Source organism: Eubalaena glacialis, chromosome 1 (genome assembly GCF_028564815.1).
Source record: "Eubalaena glacialis isolate mEubGla1 chromosome 1, mEubGla1.1.hap2.+ XY, whole genome shotgun sequence".
Classification (NCBI taxonomy): Eukaryota; Metazoa; Chordata; class Mammalia; order Artiodactyla; family Balaenidae; genus Eubalaena; species Eubalaena glacialis.
Window position 1 is genome coordinate 170183526 of NC_083716.1, and position 21254 is coordinate 170204779.

The following is a 21254-nucleotide window of genomic DNA, read 5'->3' on the forward strand; positions in this document are numbered from 1 at the left end:
GAGATTAAAAACTACATTGATAACTAGTGTTAGTTGTTCCATGTGTATTGCTCATGCTTTTCCTATGGAAATCAAAATATTTTCCTCCAAAATGAGTAACAGCAATATTTTATCATTTTGATTAAAGTGAATACAGACTACAAGCAATTTTACATATCTAGAGGACACTAATATAGAAAATATAGTATCTTAAAGTACACTTTTAAAATATAAGATTTTCCTAAAATGCTCATCTTTTAACATTTAAATATGAATAACTTAGGTTATACATTTAATGGGGGGGGGGGGAATAGCTTTTAAGGGCAAAATAAAATTTTCCCAAACAGCTACAATTCTTCTTGTCCTAGAACATAATACCCCTTTCTTATTATGCTAACCAGGTTTACATGTGTAAGAAGGTCTCAAATTTTAAAAATACTATTTAAAAAATGCTTAGTGTTGTGGTTGTAAACTTTTAGAAGTACATCTCGCAATACCACTTATGTACTCCTTCAATTTGATTTTTGAGTAATATTGTTCAAATTTGCACATATATAAGAATTCTAGAAAGTTCCCAAGTGTTAGGTTGGTCCACATACGTTTAATAAAGTTCTCTTCTTACCATTATGTAGTTCCAAACTCACAAAGATTGTTTCTATTACTTTATTGACCACCAGAGGTCTCCAAAAACAAGCCTTCCAATAGAACAATTAATATTAAGCAGGAAAGTATTATATGAAAACAAATCTATTGTGTGAGGATCAATCCTAACTATGTTCTCCAATTTTTATTTAACTAAAAGGCAGGGTTGTCTCTTTTACACATTGGCTTCTCTTGACTTGGAGAGGCTTTAAAGAAGAGTTTTCCACAGGACTGGTACTACGATATATTAGGACATTAAATATTTAATGAGCATATTCATTATGAATAATTCTATCCTTATACTGAATAAAGGACTTGAGATGGGGTAGGAAGAGATACAGGAAAGTAATTCATCTTCTCACCACCTCTGGCTCTTCCCCCCTACCTAGTGTTTCACTGCTTACCTGCTTTCACTTGGGAATTATACCTTACATGTGTATGATAGAACAATACTTTCTCAGCAGTGAACAGGATATTCTAGAGTGGCTTTCACCTACTCAGAGACAGTGGAAACAAAACCCCCAGGAATTCCCCTGCCCTAGTCTCTTCTTTCCACCCAAAGTCCTACTTATATTTGACTTTTACCTGAAGGGAAAGAGATAACATACTTCTCTTATTGATCTAATATGTGAAGCTTCAAACTCAAGTTAGAATAAAAAGAAGGAAGGGTTTATCTAAAGAATTGTAACATTGGGGATGTTTTAAAATGTGGAAAACTGAATTTGTTGATAAGACATTTAGAAAACAGAATTGGTTGGTAACTAAACGTGTAGATAGCATTTACTACCATCTAACATTTCACAATGGCAGAAAAAGTGAGACTGTTTCATTACAGGTATCCATAAAGTACTTCTAAGGTGAATCAGTTTATTCACTGTAGAAACACTGAAACTCAAAAAGGAATGGTTTTGTCATTGGAATGTGAAGGTTCACACTCAGTAACTCTGTACCTGGGAGTGATCACTTACCATAGTATTCCCACTTTGACACGGGTGCCACGGCTATTCCACACTTGAACACACCACTTCCTGCTCCCAGGACCATTGAGGTTACATACCCTCCATATGACTAAGAAATGGAAACAGTTATTTTTATGGAGGTAAAGGAATTAAGGACATATGGTAAGCAAGTCGCAGTTTCCACATTTCTCACATCTTTATATACTATGCCTCTTTCGAGATAGAAAGCATGGTAGAGAAGGTTTAAATTGGCCTTAGTTGGGTAGTATCTAAAGACTACACTGTCAGAGCCCTGGTCCCTCTTCTTGGTAGGTATAAGGGGGAAAGTATTGAAAATTTGCGGGGCAGTACTAATTGAAGACAAAAAACAAACCAAAACCAAAACCAAAAAAAAAACCTCCCAAAACCAAAAAAGCAATAAACACTAAATCTTTACTGACTTGGACCCATGAGAAAAAGTCTCCCTCCTTCCCTCTCTCCTTCTGTCCTTCTTTCCCTTTATCCCTCTTTCGCTCCTTTCCTCTTTTTCTCCCTTCCTCACCTCCCTATCCCATTGTAATAAACAAAAGTATAAGCCTGTGGGGACTCATCGCCCAGAAATCTTAAGACATTGGACCTTCTTAGATTGAAATGATTGACATGATTTTCACCTCCAAATATGTACAAACAAAAGTAAATTATCCTGCTCTGGGTTATATTCACTAAGGAAGGCATACAGATTCATCAGCCAAACTACTCACCCAGCCCCAAATTGCAATCCGTTTGTCATCCACAAATCCCATTTTTGAAAATTGTCTAAAATACATGGAACAAGTCCACGAATTAGTATCACACTGTGTATAGAAAACTAAGATAACTGCACAAATGTGAGAAACCCTGCCATTTGTTCTCTATTTCATTCTATTAGAAACAAAGATTAATTGCTGCCAGCAATCAAATAAACACCTGAGATCGATGCCTATCATTTTTAACTTAAGAGCCAGATGAACAAGGTTTACTTGTGTTGGAGTCCATAAAAAATTTGTGTGTGTGTGTGTGTGTTTCACAGAAAACAAATCCTGGCTGTTTTTTTCACAGCTTTATATAAAAATTTGCAGCCCAGATGCACTTTTCTTTACATAATTGAATTTAAATCTCTCCAGATGTTTTACAGTTTGAGAGAGGCTGTCCCTGCAATGGAGAAGTATAGAGGTGTGTAGAACTTCTGGGTAGGGCTTAGAAATGTCTCTGGGCCCCCTACCTGAGAACTTAAACACCATTCTCTAAATACATCCCTTCTTATGATGGGTGTTGATTAGTTAGCTCAGCGCTATTAAATAAGAAGCAATTTTTCCTTGATGGATTAAGAAGTCTTTTTGTCACTAAATTGTGTTCCGGATTGGAATCCAGGTAAAGAAAGGAGAAAAAGGTTCTTTGCGTCTATTTCTTAATCTTAGCCTTACATCAAAAGGCAATTTGTTTACTTTAAAAAAAAATCTAGCAAATGGGGCCCTTAACTTTGTAGTGTCAAGGGAGGAAGGGGACCCTTGCATTGACTTATATGTGACTTTAAAAATCTTTGTTTTCAATTGATGATATATGTCTTAGACTGCCCTGAGTTAAGCAATATTAGAAAAAATTCAATGTAAATAGTTTTCAACTCATTATCCTCTCCACGCAAACTTTTTAAACTTAGAACACATATGTACAGAAATGTGCACCAAATCATGCCTGTACAAGCTGGTAAACCTTTACGGAGTGAGCATACCTTGAACCAAAATATAGGGCATTACTATCACCCAGACGCCTCTGTGTCATTTCTCTCTTTGAAAAAAGAAAAAAAGAAATGTCTTCCTTTTATTGGATTCCATAAAAATTTCACCTGAATTTGTACCAATATAAATTGGGTCATGCAGGATATACACTTTTGTTCCTGGCTTCTTTCACTCAACAGTCTGTGAGATTCATCTGTGTTGTTGTGTATAGTTCCTTTTAGTTGCTGAAAAGCAGCTGCTCATTACTTTTTAAATGGAGTTGTAGATTGTGGATAACACAATTCCATCATGTTAGACTTGAGAAGACCTGGAAATCATGCCCTCTCTCACAGAGGACCAATCTGGATAAATGAAAATGTGTTTGTAAAATATCAAAGCCTCACTCCTGAACCAATTTATCCTCTCTCTTATCTAGCCTTTTTTTTTACTTTCAAGGATGATAGCTAATCATTAACTTTGATGTAACAGACTTAGGGATACTTAATAAATTGTCATCTTCTCTCCTCTTTGGTTGTTCCTTTTTTTAAAGGCGTTTTCCTCCAACCATTTAATCATTCACAATTTTTCTCCATTTCCTAGTTTATGGTTTCACAACATTATTTAAAATCACTAACTTACTTTGCTTTCCAGACATCTATGCAGTAGGTTATAGAAACTCAAAGACTACATTTCCCATTTACCAGTTGAATGCAATTGAATGTAAGTTGGAGGGAGACCTAGTTTCAGATCCTGACCAGTCTTGGCAAATTACCTAACCTAAGAGCCTCCATTTCTTTACCTGAAGTGTAAGGTATGAACACCCACCTCTCAGGGTTGCTGTGCAGCTTCAATGAGAATGCAGGTAGAACACTGCATGTTACATGTGCATTCCAGGGTAACCATCATTCATGACTAAAATCTTTCTTAAGCCATATCACATCTATTTATAGTCTCATAACTGATGTCATTCATCCTTAACGAAGCCCTTATAATTGTGAGTGACAACGGTCGTGTTCCACAGCTTTCCCAAATTGAGGGAGTAACCCTCACTCAGCAGAATGTAGGAGCCACTCCTAGAACTTCATAGCTGTCACCCTCGTCCAAGGTAAATGTACACCGAACTCCTCTACTTATCCTTGACTACAGGGGTGGCTTGCTTGTTTAGTTAGATGTTTACTCAGGGGTACATTTATCCCTCAGTTTGTCCATGTGTTTGATGAATTCTGAGTCCCAATTCCTAGAAGGTGGTAGCACACATGTCAACTCTCTTTCTAAGTCTAAACATAATATCTTCACTAAAAATCCAGCCCAAGAATGAAAGATTCATCCCAGGACACTTTAAATTCTTTACACTTCACAACTTTAAAATATAAATGGAGGGAGAAAGAAATCAAATGACCTTTGAATTCATCTCCTAGTCACTCACCTGGTTGCTTCAATTTGATCTTCAACTTCAAATGTTCCCAGTCTTCTGTTGACTGCGTGCATGATCTTATCTCCTTGGTAACCACTTCCTCTGCCATCAAAGCTAGCTACTATAATGTTTTCCGTGCTTGCAAGGTAAGTAGCCCAGTTGAGTCTGAAGACAGCATCTGCTTTTTGACTACAGGGGCCTGCATATCTGTGAAAAATCCCAAACTGTTAGCCTTTGTGGTTTTCCTGAATCAAATGAGGAGCGCTTGCATTTCTATCCCCTGTGGACCGGAAGTGTACGTCTTCCTGCTCATGAGCCTGAAATCATGCCAGCCACCGGGGGTGTCCACAATGGGTCCTCTAAAACTTGGCAACATGACTATAATGGCTGTGTGTTTCCTCCAAAGAGGCCCATCAGTTTTATCTTTGAAAACTGTTATCAAACACAGACTTCACAGGCCAACAGTTTCTAAGTCGCATATATCTTGGAGATCAAAGAAGTAAAAATTCTAATAATTGGGATAGGGGAGTTGTGTTATGAAAAAACAATGAGGATGACAATAAATACAGCTTTGAATATATCTTTCTGACTGAGCTTACAAACATTCCTAGACTACAAGTTTCCTTGGTTGGAACTTTCTGAAGGACTTTGACTGCTGTAGGATATGCACTGCATGTGCCGCAGTGCCCAGCACAGCGCTGCTCACTAGGGCTCCACAAGGCACTGTGGAATGGGCCAAAGTATGAACGAACACCATTCCTTAAAACTTCAGAGGAGAAAGAAATAGACTATATTGGAAGATGGGTATACTGTTTGGCATTCTATTTATTAACGAGTTTAACTCCCTCATAGTTACATTCTTCATATAGGCTATAACTTATCCATACACAGCTGTGTGTACAATCTCCATCAAGCCCTCTCATTTCCATTTGTTAATCAAGAGACACTCCCTACAGCTCATTGGATCTCATGTAAATCGTCTTCTTTGCACCACCTACAGGACTCCTGGACCCAGATCTTCTCCGATAAGTCTTCCCTCCCCAGCCCGTCTCTCCTATTCATCTGCTCATCCCCTCCACAGGACTGGACAAGGCCTGCTTGGACCACTTTGCTAACATTTTCCTCCCTTTCCTTAGGGATGGCAGTCAAAAGAACTCTAGTTTTAAACAAAATATTATATGACTTTAATTTTACACTAGATTTTGTAACATTCTAACCTTAAAAAGAAGAAGGCATTCATGAATTTCTTGGGCAAGCAAACATTTTTTAACATGTGAAATGCCTTGGTCCTTTCAATGGTCTTATATTTGGTAGAGTAATAGCTTCCCTTAATATTAGCTATGTATCAAGTTACCTAACCCTGTAAGATTAAACAACGTCATTTTTAAAAATAGGAAACAAAGATTTAGACATATACGAAAATGAAGAGGAAAATCACTGAAAAGAATGGGCACCAAATTGACCATATTTTTTTAACTTTCCTAATGAAGGGGAGATCTAGTCATTACTTACTGGGGAGTCCAAGAATATAAAAATATCACTTTTTTTTTTTTTTTTAACGAACGCTTGTGTCAAAATATCACTCTTTTTTAAAGGTAAAGGATCCTTGTTGTTTAGTATTGGGGCTAAGGCCCAAAGCAAGTGAGTGCTACTGTAGTCAAAATTTGACTAAATTAGTGTAATGAGAATCAAATAGCATATCTGGAAGTTTAAAATACCTCTTTCTCTTTCTTTGAGCTTTTATGTTTGGTTTACATGGAACTGTAAACACAGTGGAACAAGGCTGTGTCTGATGCTAGTATCTGTATCCCTTCTTTTTTTTTTTTTTGTTAGTAGCAGCAGGAAAGTATCCCTGAGTTTTCAGTTTTCCTTTCTGTATAATGGGCCCAATAGAACTTACCACATCGGCTTGCTGTGTGGACAAAATAAGGCAAATTACCTGGCATGCAGCAGGCACCCAGCACTTTTGTTGGTTTGTTTTGTTTTGAATAAAGGAAATGAGGCAAGTTGGGACAGGAAGAGTGGCATTGTGGCATTATGTGTGAGGTCAGGGCAAGTTTGGAAAGATTGAAGTAAAATATATTCCTAGTAATTATCAAAAATATTTTACAAAGATGCCATATTTAGACCTCACATGAGCTCATATTTACTGCTCAAAGACTTGTGATTTCAGAACTTTCTCTAGGACTTGGAGAAGTTTGAATTATAATGAATACTTTCCTGTATCACATCTTCTCTTCACCAAAAAAGGGAATGGAAAATACCAGGCATATTTCAGGAACTAAAGAGAAACCTGACATTGGAATGAATTAAAGGCTACCAATGGGAGATGTTTGGGCAAATTTGGAGATAAGGAAACTGTGAAGACTGTTAATACCCATCTATTGCTTGTTAAAATGTCCGTGAGGTAAGGATGAACATGCGGACTTGAGAATCTCTTTGGAATTCCCTTGGAGTTCAGGGGGGAAAAAAAATCAAAACAAACTCCATATGCCATTATGATAGAAGAAGAGTGTCTACCTTCTCCATTAGAAAGATGGTAGAAAACACAGGTTTCGATTTGCGATTGCAGAATGGAAGAAGAAATATTAAAACTGCTCTACAATGATTCAGGAAGAGAGAAAGGATGCATTTGGCTCTATTTTTCAGTAAGCTGCACCGGGCAAAAGATGTACAATGGTTAACTTCTAAATTATTCCCTTATCTTGGATACTTACACATCTATTAGCAGAGGATATTTCTTGGATTTATCAAAATGAGGAGGCAAGATCATCTGATACCAGAATTCTAAACAAACAGAAAGGTTAATTAGTGAATTAAGAACACTTATTAGCACGTGATTTCGGTTGCTTATCTTTGTCAGTGATAAGTAACATGTAGAGTTTAGCAATTTGTTAAATTAGAATAGAAAAAGAAAATGAACCGATTTGATTCAGCACATTTTTCAGATATAAAAATATTGTCTTTCAGGTTAAAATACTAGTTTAAGGTTAAAACAATAAAGTTGTTTCTAATGGATCTATTAAATACATTGGTGCCTTGTAAAATAAAAGGGCATCTTAGAATTGCTGATGTTTTGTTTATATGATTCTGTTCTTTGGCATCTGATCTACTTATCTAGTTTGTTTATGGCTTATGTTCTAAGTTTTCTTCCAAAATGTTTTCCTCTTCTTGAATTTCTTTGAAGATGTTTAGGATTTTTGGTTGGCCTTAACTCTATCTTAAAATTCTGATTTAATAACATTTTTGTAATTCTTCTTGCCATCCCAGACCGTAAAGCTGAGTTCCCATTTTCAGCTCTGTGTTTCACAGAATGAAATCAGGTTTATGTGGGGCAAACTGTTCTGTACGATCTTGTGCAGGTCTGTTTAATTCTCTGTGCTTGATTTAACATCAGTTTAATAAAATTTGTTCCTAAATAATAAATTGGTTACCTTTGCTCCCAAATTCAGGCTAATTAGTTAGACTAATCTTTTTAAAAAAAAAAAAAAAAAAGAGAACGAGAGAGAGAGGAAGAAAGAGAGTTGTTTCATATTTTAATAAGATTATTTCCAGCTTCAGTAGATTTAACCTGTATGGAAAAAAATCCTTATCTCTAGAGCTGTTCTTCCTTATGTTTATCTTTCTTTTGTTTTTTTTTATTATAATTATTTTAGTTGAGGAAAAAATAAAAGTTTAAGAGTAAAATCTTTATGTAGATAGATTTTTCTTCAATTTGTATTTTGCTGGTTATTTTATGCCTTCTGATTAAATGTGCTTATGAGAACAAAAGTTTTAATCTTTATCATATTTGAGTAGAATGTCAAACTATCAGTTGATAATGATGTTTTTAATAAATATGCCAAAGTCAGCACTTGATCTCCCCTTTGTTTGAATCAGCACTAGTTGATTGGAAGTGTTTCACTTCCTATCTTTTTGAAGATGCACATTCTCTCCTTTGGGGGGTGGGGGTGTCACATCCTAATATTTAATATATCACATCTTAATATTCAACACCTTCTGTACCAGGCGGTCCAGATAGCTCTCCAGGACTCTCTCCAGAACTCTAAGCGCTTGCCAGTCAAGCCAGATTCAAGGTCCAGCAGCACTTGCATCACATAGGAGCGTATTACAAACTTAGAATCCTGGGCCTACCCTGACTTGCTGGCTCCAAATATGCATGTTAATAAGGTCCTAGGTGATCCATAAGCACCTGCAGTTTCAGTAGCACTGCTCTAAGCTCTTCTTCAAAAGTACCCTCTACTCTCTGTGCTTTTCCTGCCATTTAAAATTGGATGACCTGAGTTTCTTCCATTATTATTCTATATTTTAAAAAGAATCTAAAATAAATCAATCCTGATGGATTCCCCCTCCCCTATGAGTTGTTAGCCCTTAATAGAAAAGGCAAGCAAACAAATAAAAACGACAACAACAAAATTACAAGATTTCCTACTCAAAGAAACCCCTTGTTCTTAGTAGTCCCTGAACATAATCCATGATCAGGCCACCAGACCAGGGCCTATCACGGGGAGGAGGTTAGGAAAAATTCAAGATTTCTGTCCTGAGACTGAAGTTTCAACATTTTATAGCCAACCCTATTTTTTTAATACAAGTTATTTTAAATCTGTTTGGGTTAAAGGTAAAATATATTAGGATATCATTAAGTTAAAAACACAATTAATACTTAATAGTAGAATAGAGTTACTAATGGGATGAGACTGAACTAGCAATAATGCATTTTCTCCAAATATTTTCCTCTTAATATATGTTACATAGAATGGTACTGTATTTTTAAATCTAAAAAAAAGTAAAACTAGTGGTTCTTGTGACAGAACATTTCATGGAAAAATAACCTTACGTTAGATTTACGTATAAAATAAAATACATATTGTCAGATAAACTTATACTTAGTTATATTTTTACTGGTGTTTCCATGAAAAGTTATGTTCCAACAGAAATTTAACTTACTTGTTTCATGCAAATAAATGAAGTCCAGTTTTTTTGAGGGCATCTGGACATCCTGCAGCATTTTATCCAAAGCTGAATTGTCTTCCAGGACTCTCAGTTCTAAACAAATAATTGAGACAGCAGTCATTTGTTACAACGTGAAGAATCTGGATTGTGCAAAGCAATAACAAACAAGCGGGCGATTCACTGATGGGACTACACGTACTTCAGGTTATAAGCCTTGTGTTCAAGTCATTGTTAAGACACTCTAAAGCCAAAGAAAATCCCATTGTGCTAAGTGCATGTTGCTTCCATTCACACACACTTTCCTGAAAAGCAAACGAGAGTGAAATATGAGAAAGTACCTTTATCATTGCTGTTGCTATGCAGAGTATAGAGGGGCAGACCAGGGCCTGTTAACATAATCAGGGAAAAATATATTTTAGAGTTTTGGTTTTTTTTAAAGAAGATAACATACTTTTCAAAAATAGCGTTTGTTACCATTTAACTTTGATACAATTTTGACACCATTTAGCTTTGATAGAATGAATATCACACTGGATAAGAAGCTTACTAAGTGTTAGCTGATTTTCCTCTTTCTTAACATGAACGCAATTTGAGTGTAAGAAGTATTACCGGAGAGGCACAGGGCTCTGGAGAATGAAACAGAAAATGCACCTCTGACCCTGCTGGGCGCCTTGCACATATTACTATGCCTGAGTCCAATTTCCCCATCTGTGGACTAAGCCATCCAGACCCAATGAGCGCCGCTATCCTTCCCAACTCTAGCGTCGAGGTCCAGCGAGTACCACAACCTCTCTCAGGCCCCGCCCCCTTAGGGTGGAGCTTCAGAGCCAGGTTCCCCGGCCCCCAAAGGGCAGATTTCCCTCCGCTGCTGCCCCCACTGCGGAGTCCTGGACCAGGCGGCACATCTGCACTGTGCCCGACTTGGATAAGCAATTCCTTCCTGGCACGCGAAAAGTGTTTTTTCTCACACACTCAGATCTTCACTATTTATCCCAACTGTGGTAGTTGCAGAGTGGAAGGTAATGTATAGAAAAAGCTATCTCGTGAGCTATCTAATTTTGATACATTTGGATCATGATATTAATTTTTACATTTGATCAGAACCACAGTGGAGGCATTATAGGGACCTGGGTTTGAATCCCTGGCATTCCTGCTTTGTGACGTAAGATAACATATCTCTGCTTCAATCTCCTCACGTGTAAAATGAGGATAATAATATCTGCATTATTGAGTTTTCTTTTTAAAGGATCAACAAGATCATGAATACAAAACTTGAGCACAGTGCCTAGTATATATAAAACAGGTGCCCAAGAAATGGTGACTGGAAACAGCCATAGTAAAGAACTACAAAGAAAATATGATATTAAAGAAAATGTGCCAGTAAAAAAAAAGGTTCAGATAAATGGTTTGGAGACCTCTTTTTGGCGATTCACAGTTCTTTTTCAGAATATCCAGACTTTTTCTCTCATTTTGAGAAGTAATCTAGCTTAGTGTTCATAGCAGAGGCCTGTGTCTGAATCCCATTGTGCCTCTTATTAGCTGCGTGACCTGTGAAATCACATTGTCTCTCCTTGTCCAGATTTCTTCACTTGTAATAAAGAAAACAATAATAACGATAGCAACAGAAGATGAAGCTGTGAGCAGGTTGAGTCACAGGCACCACCTACATACATTTTTCTCATTTCAAGGGGCAAGTGCATAAAATTATAATTTGTGTTAAAAAATGCACAACATGTATGTGTATAAGGATGAAGTGCCTCTGTCATACATAAGCTCTGGGATGTGCTTTCAGTCTAAAGCAAGCCTCTTGGTTAGAAGGGGAAGGGGAGATGGTTAGCTCACCACTTATACATGAGTGAAGGGAATAGGACTTACATGATCTCAAGAACTCAGATTCAATAGGAGAGAACTGAGCAGGGCAGAAACTGGGCACTGAAAGGAAGGCTTCAGGGATGGAGACACTGAGCCAGGAGGGTGGTAAGAAGGTTGTCCAGAGAGGGTAGGGGATGCAGGGAGCTACTCGAGAGGGATTTTGGGGGTACCCCCTGCTCTCCCTCCCTGTCCTGGGTTCATACTTACCAGAACATCTCAGCTGATAGTACTTCGCCTCTTTACTAAATGATACAGAGTAGTACTGACACCTTTCTGGATTCAGCTCACAACTAAGGCACGTCACTTTTGTGTGGTAATTAAGTTGGATTCTGTAAAACCAATGGTGGAAGTACTTGATGAAAGGAAAAATGAAAGAAGGAATTGAATAATGCCGTATTCTAGTTTCAAAGATATCAGAATGCCAAAGCAATACTCAGAAACTTTTAAAGTGTGAAAAAAATGCATGAATTAATTCATAATAACCTCAAACCTCCCGTTGTCTGGAAATATCACAAAGCATCTAATAAAGTCATGCTCTTTTGTTGACATGTGGGTTGGTTTATCGAGGAATAAAAGCATTCGATAGTAGTTCCAATTTAATATATTAGGACTAGGTGAAAAATAAAAATAAAAAATAAAAACACAAGAGCCAGAGATTGTTCATTAGCTAAAAGGTCAAGTCAACAACTCGATAAAACTCTTACTTATAAAGATTTCTTCCACCTGGCATTCCTTTATGTTCATTACTAATGTAGTATCTGGGAAGAAAACAAATGAAATATATTAATTCTGTTTTTAAGAAAAAGTCAAGTACACTCCATTTAACTCAACACCAAGCACTAGTGTTCACACAAGTGCATGTGCATTAGTGCTTGCCCTTCTTTTATCATTCTTCCCTGCCCCCTCATCCTCATAAACCATTTGTCCCCCATCATCTCTAAATAGGGGATTCTTTTTTTAACAGACTAAAATATCTGAATATGGGGATTACTCCCTTAATTGGAGTGACAAGGAAAAACTCAAAGAAAGTCTTCTTTCAGAATAATATGACTGGACAACTAGTCTAAAGTTGACACCCCATTTATCTACACTGTTTTCCATATTTTCTGTTTCATAACACAAACCACTCGGTGGCAGGAGCCCCATCCTCCTAAGAGTGGCAGAGCCACTTCTAAACAGGACCTTCAAAAACTGCTTTGAGCAATGGCAAAACTCCTCCGTGGTGAAACCAGTAAAGAATTATAAAAAGTGCCTAAGATTCTAATGAAAAACAACACTCCCTATCCCATCAATTCATGCGTGGCAGTTGACAGCCTCTGAAAAGCTTTCCATTCGCCAAAGAGTAAGGCCGAGACATGGACAAATACAATAGCCTCTCCAAGCCTTCCAAAAATCCAGTATCCGTTGAAATTTAACAAAATGCCCCTGAACGCTAGTTCAGTGTTCCAAGACGTTTAAGAAAAAGAGGCTCCAGCTCTTCTAATGCAAAGCAGGTAAGAGCAAGAGGTAGAGCTGCTTGGTGGCATGGTATCAAGTCTGCTGAGCATATGTGAAAATCATTAAGGCTTCCGTATGTTAAAAAGAAAAAAGTCCTGAACACATTCCAAATAGACTACTCTTTATTTGTAGAAGATTTTTCCTTATTTCTGGGCAACGAATGGCATGATTATGACAAATATATTGATATACTACTGATTATTAGAATACTTACAGGTAATCACTGGTAAGAGCTTCTATCCCAATGACCTCCCAGGCTCCTTTTGTAATAAATGTGCAATTCTGATGGGATTTTTTAAAAAAAGAGGTTTATTAGACTCTGATCAAAGTTAAGGGGAGGATTAAATCATTTACATCAGGAACTGGGATAATCTCGGTTCTTTTCCCCATCCTACCTTACTGCAGATACCACTGGGGTATTTGAATTAGTCTGATTATTGGTACATAGTGATCGACTTTACCAAATGATTTCCACTTCAAGTTAGTTTCAAAAAAAGGAGATCAACCCGAAATAAATTATTTAAAAATACTCACTCTCTTATCTGTTTGGAAGTGACAAATGTGTTTGTAGCCCTCTTCGTTGCTGATGATCTTGTAGAAGCTATTCCCGTCAGAGGTAAAATGAGGTTCTGCAGGCCTAAACTAGAAAATAATAGGAAACATGAAACATGTTAAAGCACATTAGCCTCATCTCAGTACAACTTTAGCTTCAGAAAGTCCTCCCAACACCTATGCTCAAAACCCGTATTTCATTTACTTGCCAATTGCAATCAGAGGGTCTCAATAGAAAATTCTCCTCCTAGAAAATGCAGACAAAAGATCTAACTCCTAGGGAATTTTTGGTGGGGAGTAAATGAAAGAATAAACATGAAGAGGCTTACACAGGACACTCAGCACATAGCAGTGGTTATTGTTACCCTTAGGCATCTTCTGTCTATGGATGATAACGCTATGGTGTCTTGATATAAGTGTGAGAAAATTAGCATTAGCCTTTCAGTTCTAAGAAGTCAATTTCCTCGATGTCACAATGTGCTTTCTTGAAACAGACTAATATTATTTTTGACTGTTTCTAGTTGGAGGTGGTTTGTAATTTGAGGGATTTCCCCCTCCCCCCTGTTTCTTATACATAATTTTTTTGAAAGTCAGACTTAGAAACTCTTTAATCATTTCTGGACTAGATACCATAAGGAATGTCTGTCGTATATTTCATACGGAAACATTCATATAGTTATCATCTCTATTATAAGCCTTTCCATTTTGCTAAATAGGATCAACAATTTACCCAAAAAAAATAGTTGTATGGAAATATAGAACAAAATTTCCATTTTTTACAGTTCGATAAAAGATAGTTCTCAGAACATAATGTCGTTTAAGCAGAAGGGGGTCTATCCCAGCCTGAAAGGAATATATCTCTTTACGACTTCGATTTCCTTACTACATTTTAGAGCAGGTAGGAGATGGTCTTTTAAAACTGTTGGTTCACTTCACTCTCGCTGTTTCCTCGCTCATCAGCTCCCATTTTGGGAAGGAAGAAAAATGCTTCCCTCTTCTATTTAGTGATTCAAAACCAATGCATTTATGGAGCAAGCCGAGGCGTGCAGTACACTTGGTGTTCTCATTACAGAGCTCGGAAACACATTCCCCTCTCTAGACCTGTGTTCACAGCCTTATCTTTTTAATACATTTCCCTGTTTCCCCTGGATGGAGTTGTGCCTAGTAGAAATGTGTGAAAAGTGGCATCTGTCTGGTTAAATACAGAGAGGAAAAAACATATTTTTTTCAAAGAGTCGTGAGGAAGTGTAGCATGTCTCTTGCCATGGAGGAAACCACTTTTCATGTTGGCAAACCTCTCCCCTCTGCCCAATCAATGCCTGAACAAAAAGGACGTGTGAATGCTAGGGGGCTCCGAGCCCAGCTGGAAGGGGTCGCATTTCTGGACCAGGGGGCTGCACCTCTGTGTTCTGGAAGACGAGAAATCCTTGCGATTTTAATGTCACTTTGTTTCCCTCTTAAAGGGGCTTAATAGAAGTGGTCGTACAAATTAGGGGCGATTCATTCTTCCTCTTTCACACGAGGTGCCATGATGGCTGCAGTGCCTTCGTCGGTTTGCTTCACTCCACGGGCTTGTAGCGACGTGGCTGGTAAGTCTGCACAAGGTGTAGCGTGAGGCATGGGAAGTCACGGAGGGTCACGTGCTTCCTTGGAGAAAGTTCTGCCTCCGGGGTATAGTAAAGTGTGAACCCACGTGTGTATGATTCCTCCAAAGAGAGGTGCATAGCGGGTGTGGTGTGAGTGTCACTGCGTCCCTGCTGGGGGTAGTCCTGTCCCCTGCGTTTGTGCAGAGGCTGAGGGCGGAAACCGTGTTTTCTGCCGCCGAAGCGCCTAACTTCGAACCTGAGGTCAACGAGGACAATTGGTATCTTGGCTGCCTTTCAGCAACGGTTGCTTTTTAACTTTCCAGGAGCTAGAATTTGCCTAGAATATGTCTTTTGTTTTATCTGCTCTTCTCTTGAATTTTCACTTGTCCTTTTACTTTTTCCAACCAAGCATGTTGTATATTCTCTATAAAAAGACATCTCTACAGGGCGCATTAAAATATTACGTGAAAAAAGGTCAACTGCTATCTCTATTAATAGCAAATAACATAGAGGCCTCGTTTGGTATATCTGCATATTAAATAGCTCTGAGTATCTGATGCATATGACAGAAAACCCCATAACTCTTACAACTTACTCTTCCAACCCAGCCAGTGGTACTATTTTCAATGTGTTGCCGTCCCTAGGGAGGGAAAAATACAGAGAGAAGTGAGATATGAATTCTACTCTTTAGCTGCAATTTGTGGCAATATAAGCAAGACTGTACTTGTAATAAAATAAATGAAAACTATCTCCATTCACATATTTGTATTTATGATAGTACCTTTTACATAGCTACATTAGAACGTTTACCTCTCTTGCCTAGAGCTCTGTCCTGGATGTGTAACTCATAAGCCATCCTGCAAGCTCCTCCACATTTTCAATTCAGCAAGTACAGAAGTATCTTTCCCTTATCCCCACCAGCTTGTTCTTACTCCTTCGTTCTTCTCTGGGTTAGTGGCACCATTCACCCAAGCCAGAGACCTGGGAATCACTCCAGACTCCTGCTCTTCTCACAGTAACCCCCTCAGCCCCTGTCTTCTAGTTCTTTGACTTCTCTTGGTCTTCTCCACCATTATTGCCTTAGTTTGTGTCCTGTCGGGTTTCCCAGGTCCATTGCCCTGACCTCCTGGTTGGAGACCCTGCTGCTCTGCTCTCCTTCCCGTCTGCCCTCCACCCTGCTCAACCCACAGCTGACCTCATCAGGCAACAGATAGTTCTATCTCATTATAATTCTTTCCTACTTAAAACCTTGAAATAGCTCTGAGTGTCTTACAAGGTAAGGTCAAACTCCTCAGAACGGTGCCTGAGCCTTAGCATATATCTCAAACCTCAGTTCTCATCATCATGCCTCTGCCTCAACCCCTAGTCCTGTGTACCCCCAGACCCTGCAGGCTCCAAGCTCTTCACCCCAGATGCCTTTGCACAGCCTCTGCTCATAGGGTCCACATGCCTTCATGCTGCTCCGAATATGACAACTTACCCCAGGCTGCTCTAGTCTCCTCCATGTCATCTCCCATCCCCTTCTGCCTACCCCCAGGCAGGTTGATTATCTTCTTTTGCCCTACATTTCCTTTGTACCTTGCTTATACACCTTTAGAGCACATTTTCCTGATATTGAGATGACTTAATTGGCAGGAAGCAAAGAGCTTGGTTTTTTAGTTTGGATTCTGGCTGTCATTGTGACCTAAGCCAGTTCCTTAACCTTACTGAGCCTGTCTCCACAGTGTCTGGCTACTGTGAGTGTTCAAGAAATGGTAACTATGATTATTGATTTTCATAACAGTCTTCCCTACTAGAAAATAAACATTTTAGGGACAGGCACGCTACCTAATTTTTTTTTTTCCCTCCAGAGCTACGCACAGAACTTGGAACAAAATAGGTATTCGATGATTGCTACATAAGTAATGAATGAGTGCATCAAGATACAGGGGCAGGCGGTGGGGGACAGGATTTCTGAGGCAAGAATCTACCGTGTGCCCAACCAGGGTGGAGCAGGGAGAAGAGGTGTGTGGGCACAGAGCCCATTACCAGAAAAGGGCTTGTAGAGCTGTCCTTGACATATGCCAGCAAGCCTCCCCCAGAGTCTACCCCTCCTGAGGCTGTTGGTCCCAATGGGGCTTTAATTTTGATCCACGGCCTATACCTTGTGGTCTCTGGGCTGGAAAGGCCCCCAGCACTTCAAGGTTGGATTAACACTTGCCTTTGCCTTAATGTTGCCACCCTCTCAGCCTGGAAGTTATCTATTTACTTTCTAAAGCTGTTTACTGCTGAAAGATAGTCACAGTGTGGTAATAGATTTGTGGCCTCTTGATATTTGTTTTGCTTCACGTATACTCGGCGAGTCACTCCCCACTTCCTGAAACATGCTTCCTTGACCTTGCGGCCCCTGGCTTTCTCGGACTTTGTGAATTTTGACATCAAATTCTATTTTCTGGCTTTCCAATCACCACCACCCTTTTCCCAAGTGATAGTCTCCATAACTAAAACAGTATGACTAGTGAGAGCCGATGAGCTAGAAGTACCACCGGGTAATATCAAATTATCTAAAAGTCAGTCAAGACTTACTCACTGCCTCAGGGTCAGACACAGAGAAAGAATAGAAACTCAAGCTGTATTTCCTGATAACACTCTCCCTGTTTTCCTCCAGCCCTCAGATCACATGTAGCTTTGGAAGTAGAACATCCCGATTCAGCTTTACCACTGAGGAAATCCATCTTCCGGTGGACTCATCGTAGTCACAGATATCCATGACTGAATAGTTCTGAATCCTCCGGATCCACTGCAAAGAAATCCTTTCTTCGGTTACCCATGTCACATCACACAAGTAGTAATCCCTGAAAGGAGGGAGGGAAGGAAGGACGGAGGGATGGAGGGAGGGGAGGGAAGGAGGGAAGGGAGGGAGGGGAGAGGGAGAATAACTATTTCCAGACCTTGGTACAAATAGACGTTCTGCTCAATGAAGTCAATCTTAATAGGAATCCAATTTTAAATAGTTGTTGAAGCCATTTAACACCGTAGTATTTTACCCTTTCTTAAAGCTTAAAGTGTAATTTAATTTTGAATGGAAATGCAAATATATCTGACAGGAAGAACAACAGCTAACATCCCACGGAGGTGTAACATACATACCATGGCTCAGGACTTTGCAAGTCCACAACTGGCCTTTGGTGGTGCCAGGGTGTCAAGGGTGATATTTTCCCATCTCTTTTCTGCTGTCTGGAGGGACCATTACAGGGAACCCAGGGACACTGGTTGAGATTTTATTCTTTTCTGGTAATTTGATATGTTTCTCTAAAACATTCTTCCTACTAGGGAGAAACTACAGTTGACCCTTCTCTCAACTTCATTTTCAAAGGGGAAAAAATGGACTCACATCTCTGCAAAGTTTGAAAACCAAATAATTATATCCTACAAATCTTTTCTCAAATGTCAAAATATAAATCATGTGAAGAAATTAAGGAAACTTTTGGTATTTTAACATAAATTTATATAAATAGAGATATCTCGAGCAGTACATCCTCGTCCAACAAAAACCTTTACCAGTGTTTGGAACTACATTTTGAGTGATAAGTGAGATGCATGGAATTCCTAATTTACCTTTCTGCTAGCCTCCCTAAATATTTGCTCTGGATAATTTATTTTATTTTATTTGCTCCCCACACCCTCGTGCGATTTTTGTATGACTCTTCTTAAATCATTCCTGTCCAGTGTGTGATCAAAACCTTGCTCCCTTTGGTCAGAAGAATTCCAAAGGAAATTTTTCGTTCCACCCCTTCCCATCTGACCCTATGGCCGTATCCGTTCACCCTAACATGCTCCTTTGCTCTTTCCTTCACGGGCTGTGCCCACCCCTCCTCTTGTCAAGGCTCTCCTTGCTTGACTGCAAACTCTCTGAGGCTGGGCCACAGCTGTCTGGTTCACAGGGTATCTCCAGGGCCTAGCAGACTACCTGGCACAAAGCAGGTGCTCACGAAAGTTCTGTGGAATGCAGCACTGAACAGAGGGGGAAGTCCTGTCCCATCCTCGTGACCTAAGTAGCTCTGTCCTTCCTCAGAATTCACAGATCCCTTCCTGTCCCCGCTCCCTTCACAGACACTAAATCAAACAGCAAATATTTGTTGAGCGCGTAGGATGGATCAGGTGCTGGATAAAGCACTTTAAGCCCCTCACCACTTCACTATCTCCCTTGGCGGGGCAGGACACTCACTGTGTTAATACGCCCAGGGGTACCCGGGCCTCCAGGCTGTCTCCACTGCAGGTGGCAGGCACTGAAAGAAGACCAGAACCCCTCACCGAGCAGCAAAGCACCACCTTCACACAAACAGGGACTCCTCTCCATTTCAGTCCTTTCTCTTGCTTATTAAGAACTGTACACTGGGCTTCCCTGGTGGCGCAGTGGTTGAGAATCTGCCTGCCAATGCAGGGGACACGGGTTCGAGCCCTGGTCTGGGAAGATCCCACATGCCGCGGAGCAACTAAGCCCGTGCGCCACAACTACTGAGCCTGCGCGTCTGGAGCCTGTGCTCCGCAACAAGAGAGGCCGCGATAGTGAGAGGCCCGCGCACCGCGATGAAGAGTGGCCCCCGCTTGCCACAATTAGAGAAAGCCCTCGCATAGAAACGAAGACCCAACACAGCCATAAATAAAGAATAAATAAAATTAAAAAAAAAAAACAAACTGTACACTGTCCAGTCTGCACGACTGGTGTCCCTTGAACACCCTGTGAGGTTTTCCACATGCCTCCCTTTGTCAACCTGCCCTTCAGTCTGAAATGACTGTCATGCTTTAACTTCTTCAGGATTTACTCAAATATCCCCCGCCCGTGAGGCTTTCTTGAAGACCCCCTCCTTCTACACCGCTATCACGGGTCTCATGGTACTTATCACGAACCGCCAGGCTGCGGAGTCTGAGAGGGTGAATGCTGCTTCGCCGGCCCAGGAGCAAGGGCGCCTCATCTAGTCTAACTGCCCGGTACTGAGCCCAAGGCAGAGGCGTTAAGTGAGAAAATGGAAAGGCAGACCAGTCATCCCCGGGGGGGTAGGGGATAAATACTTGCAAAGGGAATGGAAGAATGAAACGCAAGATAGAAAACAAAAGTTTTTGAAATGAACTCTCTAGACCTGGGGTCAGAACACTTTTTCAGAAAAGGGCCAGCCAGTAAATAGTTCCAGCTTTGCGGGCTACATGCTCTCTGTCACAGCTACTCGACTCTGCCTTGGCAGCACCAAAGCAGCCAGAGACAGTGCGTAATGTATGAGTGTGGCTGCGTGCCAGCGAGATGCTGAGATTTGAAGTTCATGTAAATTTCACCTGTCACACAGTATTATTCTTCTAATGATTTTTCTTCCTAACCATTCACAAAGGTAAAAACCGTTCTTACCTGGGGGACCATCTAAAAACGGGTGGGGGCAGGATTTGGCCGGCAGGCCCAGGGTTGCTAAGCCCTGTTCTATACCAGTAGTTCTTATTGTTTTATGTACCTGTCTCTAGGGGGAGAAAGGGTAGCATGGAGTCTGCGGCCAGCGTTGGCAGGATGCCCTCTTCCCTGGGTGATTCATTGAATTAATCACTCCACCGCATGCAGTTGCTCTTAGTAGTGGTTTTCTTTCCAGGTAGTAATAGGTACCTTATTTTAAGTAGCTTTAATATACCCAAAGAAACACTTACACAAATTAGGGGAATTAATATCACACAACAGACCTTTATTACATGCCTACTCTTTGCAAGGCAGCAGCCACTTTACAAAGGGATACCCTGTGTCATATGACTCTCAAGCACAAGTCTCTCCCAGTGCATTCAAATATGATTCGCTTTATAAAATTCAGTTATTCCTTCTATATACACTCTCGAGGAATAAATAGATTTCATAGAGTGAGGAGTTCTATCCTGAAAAGAATTAAGAGGGTGAAGCTAACCAGCAATGTTTACCAGAGGGATGGGTGGAGGTTCTACAGAGGGAATGACTGGGCGCAGGAAATCTGAAGCCAACTGCTTATTTTGAATCCTGATTCCAACCCTGTCCAGTGTGTGACCTTGAACGAGTTACCTAACCTCTCTACACTTCTGT

At 39.9% G+C, this 21254-nt stretch overlaps 1 protein-coding gene across 2 annotated transcripts in view; it reads right to left on the reverse strand.

Moving 5' to 3' along the window:
* The window catches only part of DPP4 (dipeptidyl peptidase 4), a 76095-nt gene that overhangs the window by 14232 nt on the left and 40609 nt on the right, over positions 1-21254 (reverse strand). For both annotated transcript variants that reach the window (XM_061184549.1, XM_061184539.1), the window contains exons 11-22: positions 17886-18021; positions 15783-15827; positions 13584-13691; positions 13264-13331; positions 12257-12310; positions 11760-11881; positions 10019-10066; positions 9675-9773; positions 7445-7514; positions 4740-4934; positions 2321-2375; positions 1590-1689 (exon numbers count right to left, since the gene is read on the reverse strand). In XM_061184549.1, coding sequence (XP_061040532.1) covers positions 1590-1689; positions 2321-2375; positions 4740-4934; positions 7445-7514; positions 9675-9773; positions 10019-10066; positions 11760-11881; positions 12257-12310; positions 13264-13331; positions 13584-13691; positions 15783-15827; positions 17886-18021 — 1100 coding nt within the window. The remainder of the gene's footprint in view (positions 1-1589; positions 1690-2320; positions 2376-4739; positions 4935-7444; positions 7515-9674; positions 9774-10018; positions 10067-11759; positions 11882-12256; positions 12311-13263; positions 13332-13583; positions 13692-15782; positions 15828-17885; positions 18022-21254) is intronic.